Source organism: Podarcis pityusensis (assembly GCF_964106645.2).
Source record: "Podarcis pityusensis genome assembly, chromosome: 8".
Classification (NCBI taxonomy): Eukaryota; Metazoa; Chordata; class Lepidosauria; order Squamata; family Lacertidae; genus Podarcis; species Podarcis pityusensis.
The window spans coordinates 65,334,312-65,348,656 of NC_138033.1; the positions used below are offsets into that span (position 1 = coordinate 65,334,312).

The following is a 14,345-nucleotide window of genomic DNA, read 5'->3' on the forward strand; positions in this document are numbered from 1 at the left end:
TGAGTTTTGCAGAATGCTTTGCTAGGGCTTTACGGGGATGAGGGAAGTGTGCCGAGACCAAGTTTGGTTTTTTGCCAACAAGCAATGTATTCAGACACATTCAAAATAACATTTTCATCATCTCTTCTCTCCCCTTAAGCTTCCTCTCAGCTTAATGGGCCCCTTAGACCATGAAGGTTCTCTTTCACACCTCATCTTTTCAAGAAGAACAAAAGCACAGGGGAAAGTTGTTTAAAGCATTAATTTATTACAAAATACATATCTCTACGTAGCCTGACAGTAGCAAGTAACAGATAGAGCTTGTATCAGAGGTATATCAAAATGTTGTCGTCCCCACATATTATATATAACACTGTTTATCAAAGCTTTTGTTAAAAAAATATATATCACTTTAAAAAAATATCCTGTGAAAAAAATATAATCCTGTGAAATTATCTTGAGGGAGAAACTGGATTCCCCCTTTCCATGCACCCTCACCAGCACACATGATGCCTTGACTATGCAGTGCCACCATTCATGTATTTGGGGGCCTTACAACAACCTCCAAATGTTTGGGGATGCAACTCTGAAGCATCAGCCCCAGTGGATGAGGGAAGGCTGCTTAACAGAGCACAAGGTAACAGATCCCGGCCACAAGGAGCTTACAGTGAGAAATCAGTTGCAGTGGTGGATTTAAAGGCACTTGGATAAACAGAGGCTCTCCGAAATGCCCTTGAAAGCACTTCAAGCGAAGCCTCAGGGCTTCATACTTTAGCAGATTGTGCCACCTTTTGGTCAGCCTAATGTAAAGTGAGCTGTTTTCTGGGAACTCTACAAGTCCCAGTCCTTGATGAACAAATAACTAACCCCTGATTGGAAGAGCTTTCGGGATGCCACACATCATTATTTCCCCCCCAGAATTTGGCAAATCTTCTGCCCTCCCCAGCTGCCCCCAAAATCCTTTTTTTTTTTTTTTTGTAAACCAATAAATATTTAATTAAAAAAACACACGTTAAAAATGGAGCAGAGTTAAAACCTTAAATTCTATCTTAAATTTAAAAGCAGTCCTAGGATGGGACTAGGCCCCATCAGCACATGTAAAGCAATATCATACCATGTTAAATAGCCATGGCTTCCCAAAGAAACTTGGGAACGGTGTTGAGAGCTGTTAGGAGACGCCATTCCCCTCACAGAGGTACGAGTCTCAGAGTGCTTTCACTATCAATCCTTCTTCCCAGGGTCCTCTGGGAATATTAGCTCTGTGAGGGGAATAGGGCTCTATTCCCCTATGTGGCCCCAAAATTCCTGAAGTCAATAGCTGGTGAAATAGCAGCTGAGAACGCTCTTTGTTAACGAGGAGGCTGGGTGACTTTGCGTAACCCAGGGCGGAAGCAATTCCAAACCCCTCTCGTGTCGGAGGATGCTCACATCCCCTGATGCCTTGTGTCACTACTGCCACCCATAGCCAACAACTGTTTGGGTTGGGTTTTGTTTTGTTTTTGCAATCTAGGGATCCAAACCACAGCACCCATTTCCTGCTGCTTCTAGGTTGGCTAGGGATTGTAGGGCTCCCACCTAGAGAGAGCAAGTTTCACTGAACTCGGCAAGACAAAATAAATATAGCTAAGTGCCATTAATCTAGAAGAGGAATAGGGAGCATCCCAGGCCCACAGCTGAATGTGTCCCTCCAGGCAACACCCTTGCCAGCCCCTATGCTGGGGCTGTGATTGTGACTTCCCTGGCTAGAGAGTGGAGAAGGGAGGCTTTTAGCACGGCTGGAATGCATCCTCTCGTACAAAGGAGGCCAGAGACACATTTGGTTCCTCTCTCTGCTTTACACCCTGCCTGATCTTGAGCATCTTGCAACTCTGGCTCAACTGTCTTGTATGCCTGATGTTGGGTTTGTCAGTGAGTATCTCTTAAAGCAGGAGCTGCTGGACTTTGCCTTGAGCAGGACAAACTCTTTCCAGAGGGGGTTATATGAGCAGCTGATAGGTGGACCTATTCATATTCCGTTTCAGCTTTTTCCATCCCCAGCAGTTGGTAGCATAGAGAGAAACCAAGTCCCGGATCTCTGCCTTCCACACACACACCCGATGTGGCAATAGCACATCCTTCAAGAGGCAAGCAGAGCAAGGGTGGAAGAAGGCGGTTCACCAGCCTGGGTGCCCTTTGCAGATCAAAGACCTCAAACCTCAGTTCGTCACAGAAGTTTCCGTCGGCACGGTCACCACAGCCGCTCCACGTTAAGGAAAGAGTGCAGAGCACACCGCCGTGAGTCATCTGTGTAACCCTGAGCAAAAATGGTAAAGTGGGAGGTAGGGAGGTTGGGTCTGGGAACTGTAAGATAAGTTATGGTCTTCACTGGGGTCTGGGGGGCTTTAGCTCTGCTGGGATGGGGTGAAGAGAGGAGGTCTGCTGGGCCGGCTCAGCCCAAGAAATGTCGGTGCCTCAGCTTAAAACACCTAGTGATAAAAGCAACCCCCAGAAGGGGCAGACCCTCATTGGATAGAGTGCAGCCCTGGGGGAAGAGAGAGTTGGGCTGCTGCTCTGTCCTCCCCACTTAAAACCTACTGCTTGGATCGGTCAGGGCTACTGGTGGGTTTTTGCCACGCGCTCAAATAGGAAAGGGCAGTTGCAGTGCAGGTGTCGGCCTCAGGGCCATTTTCCCAGCTCCTTCCCCTGCACCCCACACCAAAAATAAAATAATAATAAAGGCCAAAGCCATGTGAAGACAGGCTGGATGCTTTTGACCCTCCCCAAACTCCCATCAGAGGTCGCATCTTCAGAAGCATCCTGGGCACCGGGGCTCACTAAGGGATTTTTTCCATGAGCTGCCCTGTCAGCCCTGCTGTTTCATTGCTTCCTCCCTCTTCTTCCTCTGGGTAGCGGTAGCTGCAGTCATCCACCTCCTGGGCCAACTGTCCAAGCGGCACTAGTGGGGGCGGGGAGAGAGAGAGAAACAGGTGAGTGATTTGCGCAGCTGCCCCCCAGTTCCTATTCTGTGGATAGGATCTGATTTCCATTCCCAGTTTGCGCCTTCTGTGCTGAAGCTCCTGTCCATCTAGCTCAGGGCTGGCTGTACTGACAAGCAGTGAGGGTCTCAGGCCCAGGCCATTTTGCAGCCTAAACTGGAGGTGTTGCTAGGAATGGAGCATGGGACCTTCTGCATGCCAAGCAGGTGCTCTGCCACAGAACCACCGCCTTTCTTCAAAAACAAAAACTCAACCCTGCTGCCGCCACCCCTGCCAGGGTCACTACTGACCATGTGAAAAGCCTCCCCACCCACCCCTCCATTTGTCTTCCAGGACAAACGTGGGGCGGGTGAGAGAATTTTGTTTTTTGTTTAAAAAGAAGTCCCTGCTAACCTCAAGAGATCAGCTTCAAAGCCACCTCAGCACTCTTCATATCCAAAACCAACTTCCCAAATGCCCCAGAGTTAAATGGAGGCTTTGACTAGACAAGAGGAAGGCCTTCACGGGCCACAATATTCCCAGCTTATGTGGTGGCAAGGCCGCAAATGGAAAAGGGCTCCTTTCTACCCAAAAATGACAAATGTGTGCTCATATCTGGCTTCACAGCTCAATGGGGACCCCACAGCATTCAGAGAGTGACTGATGTGGCTTTTCTGACTCAAGCAGAGAGGCAGGCTGAAAGGCAGAGGTCGCCCACCTTTTTGGACCAGGGGGGCACGTTTTTGAAAGCGTGGGGGGCGCACGTCATAAAACGGCTGCTGTAGGCGGTGTGACATAACACAAAGTGAGAGAGAGTACAGTCATGGTGAGGTTTCTCCCATAATTGTCTTTTCATACGGAATCACTCTGCCTAGGAAATAAGACAGCGGCAGGGAAAATGAACGAAAGGGAAGAGGGAAACAGCAGCCCTTTAAGTCGCTGGAGATTCCTTTCCACTGGTGTCCAAGCAGCTCATTCAGTAACCACAGCTCTGACTACAGTCCTTGGCTAAAAACACGGACAGGCAGGGCCGTGTTGCTGTGTGGAGGCTGAAGTGAAACAGGGAAGGAGGTGACCTCTCTGGGCCGCAAGGCCAGGGGTGCCTTACAGGGTCAAAGCACAGTCCTCCAGTGGTGGGCCCTGAAGGAAGAAGTGACCGGGGGACCAGGCCAGGCAGAGGCAGCCCCTTGGGTGGTGGCTATTCTCAGCTAAAATTTAAAAATTCTCCGCCGAAGCACGGAAAGCAAGAAGTGGCAGCTGCCGGAGGTTGCAGCTGGGACCTTCTGCCTGCTCATCAGTTGCCCAACCGCTGAGAAGTGCTGATGTCTGCAGCCGACATGTATTGAGCTAAGTAATGTGATGGGTTTCCCCTCCCTATTTTGCACCGCATATCCTGCGATTTGGGCTAATTTTGCACAAGTCTGGTGTGGCAGTCATGCGGAGGGAGAAGGGCTGCTCTGCAGAGCAATGAGGCCTCCCTAGCCCCCAGGCTCTGAAAGCCATTTTCAGACACCCTGTTTTGACTTCGGCGGATTCTGAAAAATAAGCCCACATCCTTCCAGATGTGTCTTGGTGGCCCCGAATATGCTAATCCTGTTTTTGTTTTTAGAAAGCAGAGGTTTTCAGGCAAATGAGCTCTGGGCTCACTACCACATTCCGTGCTCCTGTGGGGTTGGGGACATATTCCTTGGGTGACCGAGATGTGGTTGGGGTGGCTCAGCTCTTGATTAGGAAGGAAAGAGAGAGAGATAGCTTCCAGTTCCACTCTGCCTTAATGGAGGCAGCCCCCGTGACAGCGGGAAATCGTTGGTGAAGGAAAAACAAGGGTGGTTGAGGGTAATTATCCTTGCAAATTCCCCCCAGGGACAGGGGGGAATGGGCTTCACTCACAGTTTGTCTTGGTACCTGGCTCTCACTCCGGCATGGATTGCGGGAGGCAGGGAGGCGCTGAGTGCAAAAGCACTTTGTCTGCTGAAAACCCATTAAGAAGCAGAGGTTCTCCCCTTAATTAGAGCTTAATTGGACTAAAGTACAGGCGTTGTACTAGCAAAGATGAGATCACAAACTGCGGAACATAAACAACTGCAAGGACTTTAAGGTTTGAATTTGAAATAAAACTTCATTTGGTGAAAAAGACGGTGGGGGGGAGGGGAGCCTATGGTTTCTTTACTTAAAATTTAATTCTCTACATTTATGATTCAGCAACCCTCCTCTGACTGTTAGTTCAAGCTATATTTGTACAGTATATGCAAGGATGAAAGAAATTGGATTATAAATATGGAATATAACATCAAACAGAATTGTGTGTGTAAAAAAAGGAAAAAGGGAGGGAAGCTCTATATTGCAAAAGGTTTACAATGGAAACTTAGAGCTGACTCTTCCCCATCCTTTAATATTTACGAACTGAATAACACTAAGAGGACTTGGAATTTAATATAATTGGAGGTATAATTGCACATATACAGTTGGAAGAAAGGATGAAAGGAGTCTGTGAACTGCCAAGGAACTGATAAGGTTCTTTACTGAGTCATCTGCAGTTCGACAGACCACTCTTCCTCCCAGGCTGAGAGGGGAAATGGTGACAACAGGTAATATTGACTGGGACAGAGTCACTTTTGCAGCTGTTGTTAAAGTTGCAAAACAACGAAGCACGGGACAGAGCAACAGAGAAATCTCTGAAACAACAATGGGATATCAGCTCTGCCCATGGCATGATGGATAACAGCAACAAGAAAGAAAGACATAACATCTTACAAGGACAGGAAGAAACACCACGGACAAAATAATTGCCACACACAGCAAGAACAAGGATATAGTTTGAGTTCCTCACTTGTAGTTTTATAAATCATTTAATGTGTCCACACAAATAGACATTATTAATATTGCAGTTGTTGTATAAGGGATTATTATTATGACCAGTATGTAATTGAAATTAATAAGATTTTGGAACACAGAAATAAAATCATCAAACCATCAAATCTAGCACAATTTGGTATTTGAACGATTGGTATTAATAATTGTATTATAAATTGGTATTATTATAATGAGATTACTATTGGGCTGTAATTGAAAACTGATAAATATTATTATAAAAAGGAAAAAAAGAAGGGGAAAAAAGAAAGTGAGAGAGAAACTCCAGGCATTTGAAATAACATTTAAGTGTTGGAGATGTAAAGAAACAGAGGGTACATTTTATCATATGTGGTGGGAATGTAGGAAGGTTAAAAAAAAAGTGAGAAATGATATATAACGAAATGAAAAAAAATGTTTAGAATAACCTTTATTTAAAAACCAGAAGCCTTTCTATTAGGTATTGTAGGAGTGGAAATTTCAAAAGATCAGAAAAAAATGTTTATGTATGCTATGACGGCAGTTTGAGTGCTGTTAGCCCAAAGATGGAAAGAAGAAGCAGTCCCAACGAAAGAAGAGTGGCAAACCAAGTTAATGGACTATGCTGAAATGGCAAAACTAACTGGAAAGCTCAGAAATCAAGATGACAATAAATTTAAAAAAGAATTGGAAATGTTCATTATGTATTTGCAAAAGTATTGTAAACAGATAAATATATTGGCAGGATTTTAAGAATACTTGTAATTTTAGTAGTATAGGAAATCTGAAGTTAGAAAAAAAATTGGAGTAGAAATGAAATGCATTTGATAAGAAATTTAGGGAACCAGGAATGGGGGGGGGGAGTCAGGGGATTCAGAGAATCCCACTTTATGGAATTGATATGGTTTTATGTATAATTTTATTTGTTTATGGATGTTATTGCATTTGTTACTGTTTGTTTTTTATTTTTATTTTTGTTACCTTTGTTGAAAACTTAATAAAAATACTTTTTTAAAAAATGAAATAATATTTATTCCAGGCCCAACATATTTCAGAAAAAAAACAGCCCCAAGGAAAGCTTTTCTTCCTAGATGCATCAGGCTTAGACTAAAGCTTATTTCAAGTCTCATAGAATTGTAGAGGTGGAAGGGACCCCAAGGGCCATCTAGTCCAACCTTCTGCAATAGCTAAAGCATCCAATGGCTGTCCAACCTCTGCTTAAAAACCTCCAAGGAAGGAGAGTCCACAACCTCCCAAGGGAGACCATTCCACTGTTCTGCTCTCCAGTGTGTCTTTTTTTCCTCCTGGGAGCCCTGAGCTGCTAGGAGACCAGCTGAACCTGCAACCTGGGAGGTCAAAAAAACAACACAGGGCTTGTCTTTCTAAATCCTGAAAGAAAGAAAGTCTAGCCCTTTCACCAGCCAGGGTTTGCATGGCCAGAAAACCAAAAGGCTGCAGTGACCCAGGAATGCTGAATGGCTGCAATGGGGACCCCCACTCACCCTGGACAAAGCACCCCATTGGGGTGTGTGAGGGGGGAACAGAGAGCAGGTTCCTGGCAGAGGATCGCGCCTTGGTCTTACCTTTCAGGATCACAGCCGGGAACTTCTCTCGAGCCCAGGATCTGAAGAAGATGCAAAAGAGCACCAGGAACAGCACGCACAGAAGCAAGGCTACCGCCAAGGCAATACTGATGGGGACCAGATGGCTGTCCTGCTCTAAAAACAAGGAGAAGGCATCCCTCACTAGCAGCCCCAAAACTAAGCCGAGCTCCTGTAGGAAGTCCTACAGGTGTGCTTGGGCTCAGGAGAACAAGGCTGAAAAGCCTTCCTTTACCACTGAATACTTGCCCCCGGACAAGTAGTTCTAAACCTATGTTTAGAAGAAATATTAGGAAGAAATATCCGCGTTATCTGAGGCCTAAGGAAAAAACCAGGTACTCCAGCTCTGCATAAGGGAACAGGCCTGCTGCCTGGGAAGAGCTCTGGGATCTCTAGCACCAGGTGCCTGGCAGCACCTGCCCAGTCCACCAGGTGCCCAGCAGCGGCACCACTTTGTCCAAGATGGAGGCACAAAGGAGTCAGAGACCTCCAACCCAGGATGTGGCTGTAACAAAATGCTCAGAGGCAAGCACACCTATCTACCAAGAAAATGTGACTCATTCCAGGAGAGTTGGAGATAACTAATTGTGTACCAAAACAATGGATGGTCATTATTTCAAAGCAGGCAGCCTCTAGAAGGCTGTGAGGCTGGTGTTGTATTTTGCCTCAGAACGGATGGGTACCTGGCCCTCACTTGAACTCCTGAATGAAGCAAACATTTTTTCTGTTCTTACAGCCCACAATGGAAACTCATCATCACCCTAAGCATGGAGTTTTGAACATTTCAGGTACTGTATTTTTTCGCTCTATAAGACGCACTTTTCCCCTCCTAAAAAGTAAGGGGAAATGTGTGTGCGTCTTATGGAGCGAATGCAGGCGGGAGGCTCTGCTCAGCACTCCCTTTAAAGAGCCTCGTGGAGCGTGTGTGCGGCTCTTGGGGGCTTTTCCCCGAGGAGGGAGAAGGGCTGCCCTTCCCCCTCCTTGGGGAAAAGCCCCCCAAGAGCCGCACACACGCTCCACGAGGCTCTTTAAAGGGAGTGCGGCTCTTGGGGGAGCCTTAGTTGCGCACAGCCTCTCCCGGACAGGGGATGAAGACTCCCCTTGCCCCCGGGAGAGGCTGCGCGCGGCTATCCCATAAGCCAGGACAGCCAGCGGGATCGCTGTGCTGCGATCCCTCTTGCTGTCCTGGCTTCTGGGATTCAGAATATTTTTTTTTCTTGTTTTCCTCTTCCAAAAACTATGTGCGTCTTATGGTCTGGTGCGTCTTATAGGGCGAAAAATACGGTATGTGTTGCTATGACCTCCAGGGTGAAAAGAGGTGGTCGTGCTGGGCATGTGAGAACATCAACTGAGGGGGCTTCAGGGTGACCAAGGATAGCTGAGGACCAGTGTGCACTGTTTCTGGCCATGAGGACAGTGGTGGAGATAGGGGGTGTGGGTGGTCCGGACCGCCCCAGGTGTCATCACTGAGGGGGGGGGTGACAAAATGAGTTTTTTAAAAAATTGGGCTCACAAAACTTCAGGAATGATGTGGTGGCTTAGGCACCTGCAGGTTCTGAACTGCCTAAAATGGCAGCGTGGGATTTGCCTCTGCCTACTGCCTCTCCCTCAGCCGCCTTACAGCGTTGGAGAGGCTTGCCCTGCCCCCATGGGTGGATCACCCCGCCCCCGGCCGCAGGACATGCCCCTGCACCAGGCACCCGAGCGGCTAGCTACGTCGCTGCATGCAGAAAGGCACCTGAGAGCTGAGTTGGAGGAGAAGGATGAGAGGCAGGAGCAGCAGACAAAGGAGAGGTGTAGAAATAGGATGATTTACCAGTCTAGAAGCTAAACGAAAAAGAAAACAAAAAAAATGTAATAATACGTTTTCCACCCAATTAGGGTCCTTGAAGCAGGTCATAGTCAAATCCAGCAATTCAGAAACTAGAACAGCTGCCAAAAATAAATCCCCCCCAAACCAAGCTGCAAAATGACTGTGCGTCAACTGTGTGTTCTAGCAAATGTTATTCTCCTCCCTCCCTCGAGAGAGAAGCCAGGTCTCCATTTCCATCAGGGACTATTAGTGTGACACAGAGTAGAGGGTGCCTTGCCCTTATTTCCTTTTGCCACCCTCCTCTGCCTAGAGAGCAACAGAGGCAAAGCCCTCTGAGTGACTTCTGCCAAGCTGCTGGTCGTTCAGCACTTAGAGAGATGCAGCAAACCCTCACCTGTCTCCTTAGTTAAAACTGGCCAAGTCGTGGGTTTTGTAGGGCCTTCTGTTGTCGTGTTGCAAACCACATCAGTTTTCGCCGTCCCAGGAATTGAGATCTGATTAGCTGGACATCTGCAGGCAATCGCAAAGCCCCATTAAAACGCACACCAGCAACTATGATACTGAGAAAAAAATGTTTTTGCTCGTTTTTTAAAAGGACTTACTGTGTCCAGTTTTGGCATTTACCAGATATCCAGGCCTTAAACTTCCCTTCAGGACACTCTTGGCAACCTTTGAGGAACAGGTGGGGGTTACTTAATGGAAGTGAGGCAACAAACCCAGCCCTGCCCTCTGGCCTGGTCCAACGGACTCCCAAACTCACCAAGCTTACAAGAGCTTGAAAACCTCTACACCCTCTGCTGGCAAGGAAGGCATGTAACATTATTTCCCATATATGTTGATGCCTTGGAATTCTAGGTTGGGGAAATGGTTTCATTTCAGCTAAAACAGAAAGCACCTCTTTGCTGACTAATATTCAACAGGGTCACTAGATTCTCAGAGAACACTTGTAAGGTGTCACTGGAAAGTGAGGGGGCAGCATTGGGGGTGAGATGTTGTCGATGGAGGAGGTGGAGCCTCGGACACACTCCTCTGTCTTATTTCGACAGCACCTTTTCTTCATGTTCCAAAGCCTCAAAAGAAGGTGCCCAGAGATGGCAGGAAACAGCCCATAACCTGGGAACAGCCCAAGTTTATTCCCAGGCACCTCTCCCTTCTGTTCCCCATCCGCCCCTTTGTGCCCCCCAAGTCAGCCTCCCCTTTTCCATCTTCTGTCAGCCAGACACCCTTCCCCACCCCATGCCTCTTTCCTCTATCTCTCCAAATCGTCTTTCCCTCCCTCTAGCACCCCAGAAGCACAGCAACCAAAGAGGGACCTTTCTGCCCACCCAACCCGTCTGTGACATGAGGGTCTCTCCGCCAACAGTGCCACATCATGCACACATCTCCAGACTTTGACGCATTCCTACCCATCCTAAGCCCTCACCTGCTCCGTTCCACTCCTCTCCAATACCACAGACGCAGCTGCCGCACTCTAGATCTCCACATTCATATTCAGGGGCGCATCTGCAGACAGCATCGGCGTCTTCTGAGCAGCGTCGCTCATACTGATATTTGTCTAAAGAGTTAATGCATTTTTAGAGGTCCACATTATACCCGAAGAAGGAGCTATTGGCTTCATCAAGTAGCTGTGGCCACACGAAGTGGCAACTGAGTCAAAGGAGGAGTTCTGGAGGCAAGCAGGTAGGCTCTGCATGACAAGGTGTTTGGGAGAGAGCCTGTCTGGCCTCCACTAACTAGTACCCTTGGTTACTAGTTAATCTGACAAGTGGGTGGGGCCATCCACCTGTCAATCACCCAGCATCGCAATGATGTCAGGGGCAAGGCGCTTTGAACGATAAGAATATGAATGCGTCAAATGCGGTCCGCGGGAAACCTCTTTAATTAGATTGTATTCATTCGGAATTCATTGGCATTTGTATAATTGGGTTAATATTGGAAAACTAATAATTTTTTTGGTCAAAGCACCCTGCAAAATGGGCAAAGCCGGGGGGGGCAGCTGCTGCTCCTAAATCAAGTAAATAAATATAAATACTTAACTAACTGACCAATTGCATCAGAGATATTTCGGTTCTGCCCCCCCCAACATAATGTCTGCCCCCCCCCCAAATAAATCCTGGCTACGCCCATGCCCTGTAAGGTGCTGCTAAAATGAAGGGCTTTTCCCTCTGCTTGAGCAGGGGTTTTGTTGCAATCGAATTCCTGAGGGTTTGCGTTGGAAGCCCTGCTAAATCGGTGGAGGGCTTCGGTATGCCTCTGAAAAACAGCTGCTGGGCATCGCCAATGGAGAAAGTGTGCTCGGGTTCTCATTGTGAGGACATCACTTTGGGGCATCTGGCCACTGTAAAAACTGGATACGGAGCTAGATGTGCCATTGGCCATGTGATACAGCTCTTCCCATGTTTGCATGGCTTGAGGATGCAAGAAAGTGCTTAAGGTCTACCCTGCTCTCAAGCAAATTTGCATTGCACCTCTCGTGTGCATGCCCAGCTCTTGTGGACTCTCCCCACCCCAAGCAACAAAAGCTCTTAAGATCTGGGTTGTGCCAACATCTCATCATGCAGAAGAGGCAAGTCCAGATACACTTTTCCCAGGTGGCAGTATTACTCCACTTTCTAAAGGAAATTGGTCCTGCTCGTCCCTGCTCAGAGCCTGGGAAGTCTCCTCATGAGCCATCCCGGGGTTGTTCTGAGAATCAGCTGGCAGTCTCTCTCTCCCACCACCACCTGCCCTCAGGATTTCTCACGCCCTGTTTGCGAGTTGAAGCCCCCTTCGGAAGCAGCAGGCGCCAGCTGGGAGTGGGGACCGCGAACGGGAGGAGACACCTACCTTGGCACGGAGTGCAGGGGTTGCAAGTCTGGCGCTGGGCGTCCCGGTAGGTGCCTGGAGGAGAAGGGCAAAGTCGTCAGAGGAGTGGGCTGAGGGGCCAGCCGGGCTCCGGCCAAGCCTCCCCACCCGTCCGCCTGCCGGGGCAGCCCCCTTACCTTTTTCGCAGCCCGCCTTGGCGGCGGCGAGGCATCTCCAAAAGAGGAAGGCTAGGAGCAGGAGCGGCGTCGGAGCGGAGCGCCCCATCAGAGCGCGCAAGAGGCGAGTACGGACTACTCTCGCTTCCTCGGGGCGGCGCCAAGCCTTTTGTGCGTCGGAGCGGGGCGCCAGCTACACGTGGGGGGCCCCGGGGCGGTTCCAAGGCCGGGAATCCCCACCGAAGGCGGGGGCAGCCCCTCGAGAGCGCCAGGGAGAGAGGCTCTAGACTTGGGACCCTCTCAAAGGCGAGATGGGGCGCGCGCACCCTTCTACACCTGCGCGCAAAAGGCTTCCAGCTGGCCTTGGAGGCGACCAGCAGGCTTCACTCTCCTGCCCAAGGCTGCCGCCAGTTAGTGGGGTGTGTGCGCGTAGGTTAGACTCGTTTCTTTGCAGGGCCAGGGAGGTTAGACGACGCTGCGTCCAGCAAGGGCATCGTCCCTTCCAAGCACCTGTCCGGTTGCGTTTTCCGCTCACTTGCCTTCTTCTCGCCAAACCTCACATGGGGGGGCCGGGGGGGGGGAGTGGGGCTTTGCACTAGAGCGCCAAATGCGCACTTATTTGCCCGCACGTGATCGGATCCCACTCGAAAACAGGGGGGGGGGGGGCACTGCTTTGGAGCAGCACAACACACACCGGGAAGGAGGGAGAGGCCACACACAGCACAACGCAGATAAGGGTTCAAGGCCAATCCAGGGAGGAGCATCCTCTTTGGGCTAAGGAGTGGAAAAGGGGGGGCAGGACAGGCAGCAAGGGGGGGGCAGGTTCTGAGGACTTGGGCAATGGAGTCATTTGGGGGCACTTACAGGTAAGAAGTAAGCGTTGGTGGTATAGTGTTGAGTATAGCTGCCTTCCAAGCAGTTGACCCGGATTCGATTCCCAGCCAACGCAGAGAGTCTTTTCTCCTGCCGACCTAGCAGTTCGAAAGCATGTCAAAGTGCAAGTAGATAAATAGGTACCACTCCGGCGGGAAGGTAAACGGCGTTTCCATGTGCTGCTCTGGTTCGCCAGAAGCGGCTTAGTCATGCTGGCCACATGACCTGGAAGCTGTACGCCAGCTCCCTCAGCCAATAAAGCGAGATGAGCGCCGCAACCCCAGAGTCGGTCACGACTGGACCTAATGGTCAGGGGTCCCTTTACCTTTACAGGTAAGAAAGCACCTCATGCATAATTCTATACATCATGAAGCTGCAATGAAAGGATGGATAAACATAGCATCACCAATTTGTTGTGGTCCATTTTATTATAACTGGAGTGGAGAATATTGCTCAATATGTTATATATCACTACTTAACTATAAACACATTAATACAAGTCATGAACAAACCAAATCATTACCTCCATATGCGATGGGAGGGACATAAGGTGAATTGGTGTGAACCAGTTCACTGATAGATAACAAGACCGTGATTACTGGCTGGTGAGTCCTTTCTCTTCAGTAATATCCTGTTTTATGACATGAACTTTTTTTGAGCTTTCTTGGAAGCAAAGTCCTCAGATCACTGTAATCCAAACTGCTGCCAATTCAATTGAAATCACTGCTAAGCCACCACTGCATAACAGACCCACCCAGACAGCCACAGCAACTTCCCATAACTCACTGCATCACTTGAGAAGCAGGAGGTGCGAGTTCGAGACCCAGCGGCCATGTCAGGGGCCAAAGTGAGGGAACTCCTGGAGTCAAAACCAAACTGGGTGCTCCACAGAGAAGTACTGTGACACCACCCAGCTATGGCAGCAGACAGGGCAGCGGGCATCAACCTCTACACCAGTGTCAGGAACTATGGGAGGAGCCCCACTGAGATAGAAGAGGAGGCCCTAGTTCGAATCCAGGGTCATTCCCACACTAGGAAAGGAGAGGAGGATCCCACACAGGGACACCTAAGGAAAACTGGGGGGGGGGGGAGAGACGGTTTCACAGACCAATTATAATAGGGCTCCTGTCTGGGCCAACCAGACCTTTTAGCTCAACCCCCCCCCCACAACCCACCTGACCAATCCACTCCCTCTATGTCACCTGATAGGTCAGCCATGACAGCCTGTCCTCATCCCAGCCTGTCCTCTCACAGCCCAGAGCATGGGTAGGCAAACTAAGACCTGGGGCCAGATCCGGCCCAATCGCCTTCTAAATCCAGCCCGCGGATGGTCTGG

General features: G+C 49.1%; 1 protein-coding gene across 2 annotated transcripts; it reads right to left on the bottom strand.

Annotated features, from left to right (window-relative positions):
- Positions 1 to 227: 227 nt before the first annotated feature.
- TNFRSF9 (TNF receptor superfamily member 9) lies at positions 228 to 14,092 on the bottom strand. 2 transcript variants are annotated; one of them, XM_081017211.1, is made up of 7 exons: positions 13,001 to 14,092; positions 12,003 to 12,056; positions 10,600 to 10,731; positions 9,779 to 9,845; positions 9,571 to 9,686; positions 7,346 to 7,480; positions 228 to 2,914 (listed from the first exon to the last, which is right to left on the bottom strand). In XM_081017211.1, exons 1-7 carry the CDS (start codon positions 13,218 to 13,220, stop codon positions 2,793 to 2,795), a joined length of 846 nt encoding a protein of 281 aa, XP_080873337.1. In that variant the 5' UTR covers positions 13,221 to 14,092; the 3' UTR covers positions 228 to 2,792. The 2 variants fall into 2 exon arrangements, with proteins under 2 accessions (XP_080873337.1, XP_080873338.1); XM_081017212.1 differs by lacking the exon at positions 13,001 to 14,092 and adding an exon at positions 12,158 to 12,467.
- Between the last annotated feature and the right edge of the window lie 253 nt (positions 14,093 to 14,345).

Bases quoted from the DNA above. Each gene is read 5' to 3' on its own strand.
- TNFRSF9 (XM_081017211.1), bottom strand. From the start codon at position 13,220: ATGACTAAGCCGCTTCTGGCGAACCAGAGCAGCACATGGAAACGCCGT. The intron at 9,687-9,778 runs GTAAGTCCTTTT...GATTGCCTGCAG, and splicing joins AAATGCCAAAACTGGACACA to ATGTCCAGCTAATCAGATCT. The intron at 2,915-7,345 runs GTAAGACCAAGG...CGCCCCCACTAG, and splicing joins CCCGGCTGTGATCCTGAAAG to TGCCGCTTGGACAGTTGGCC.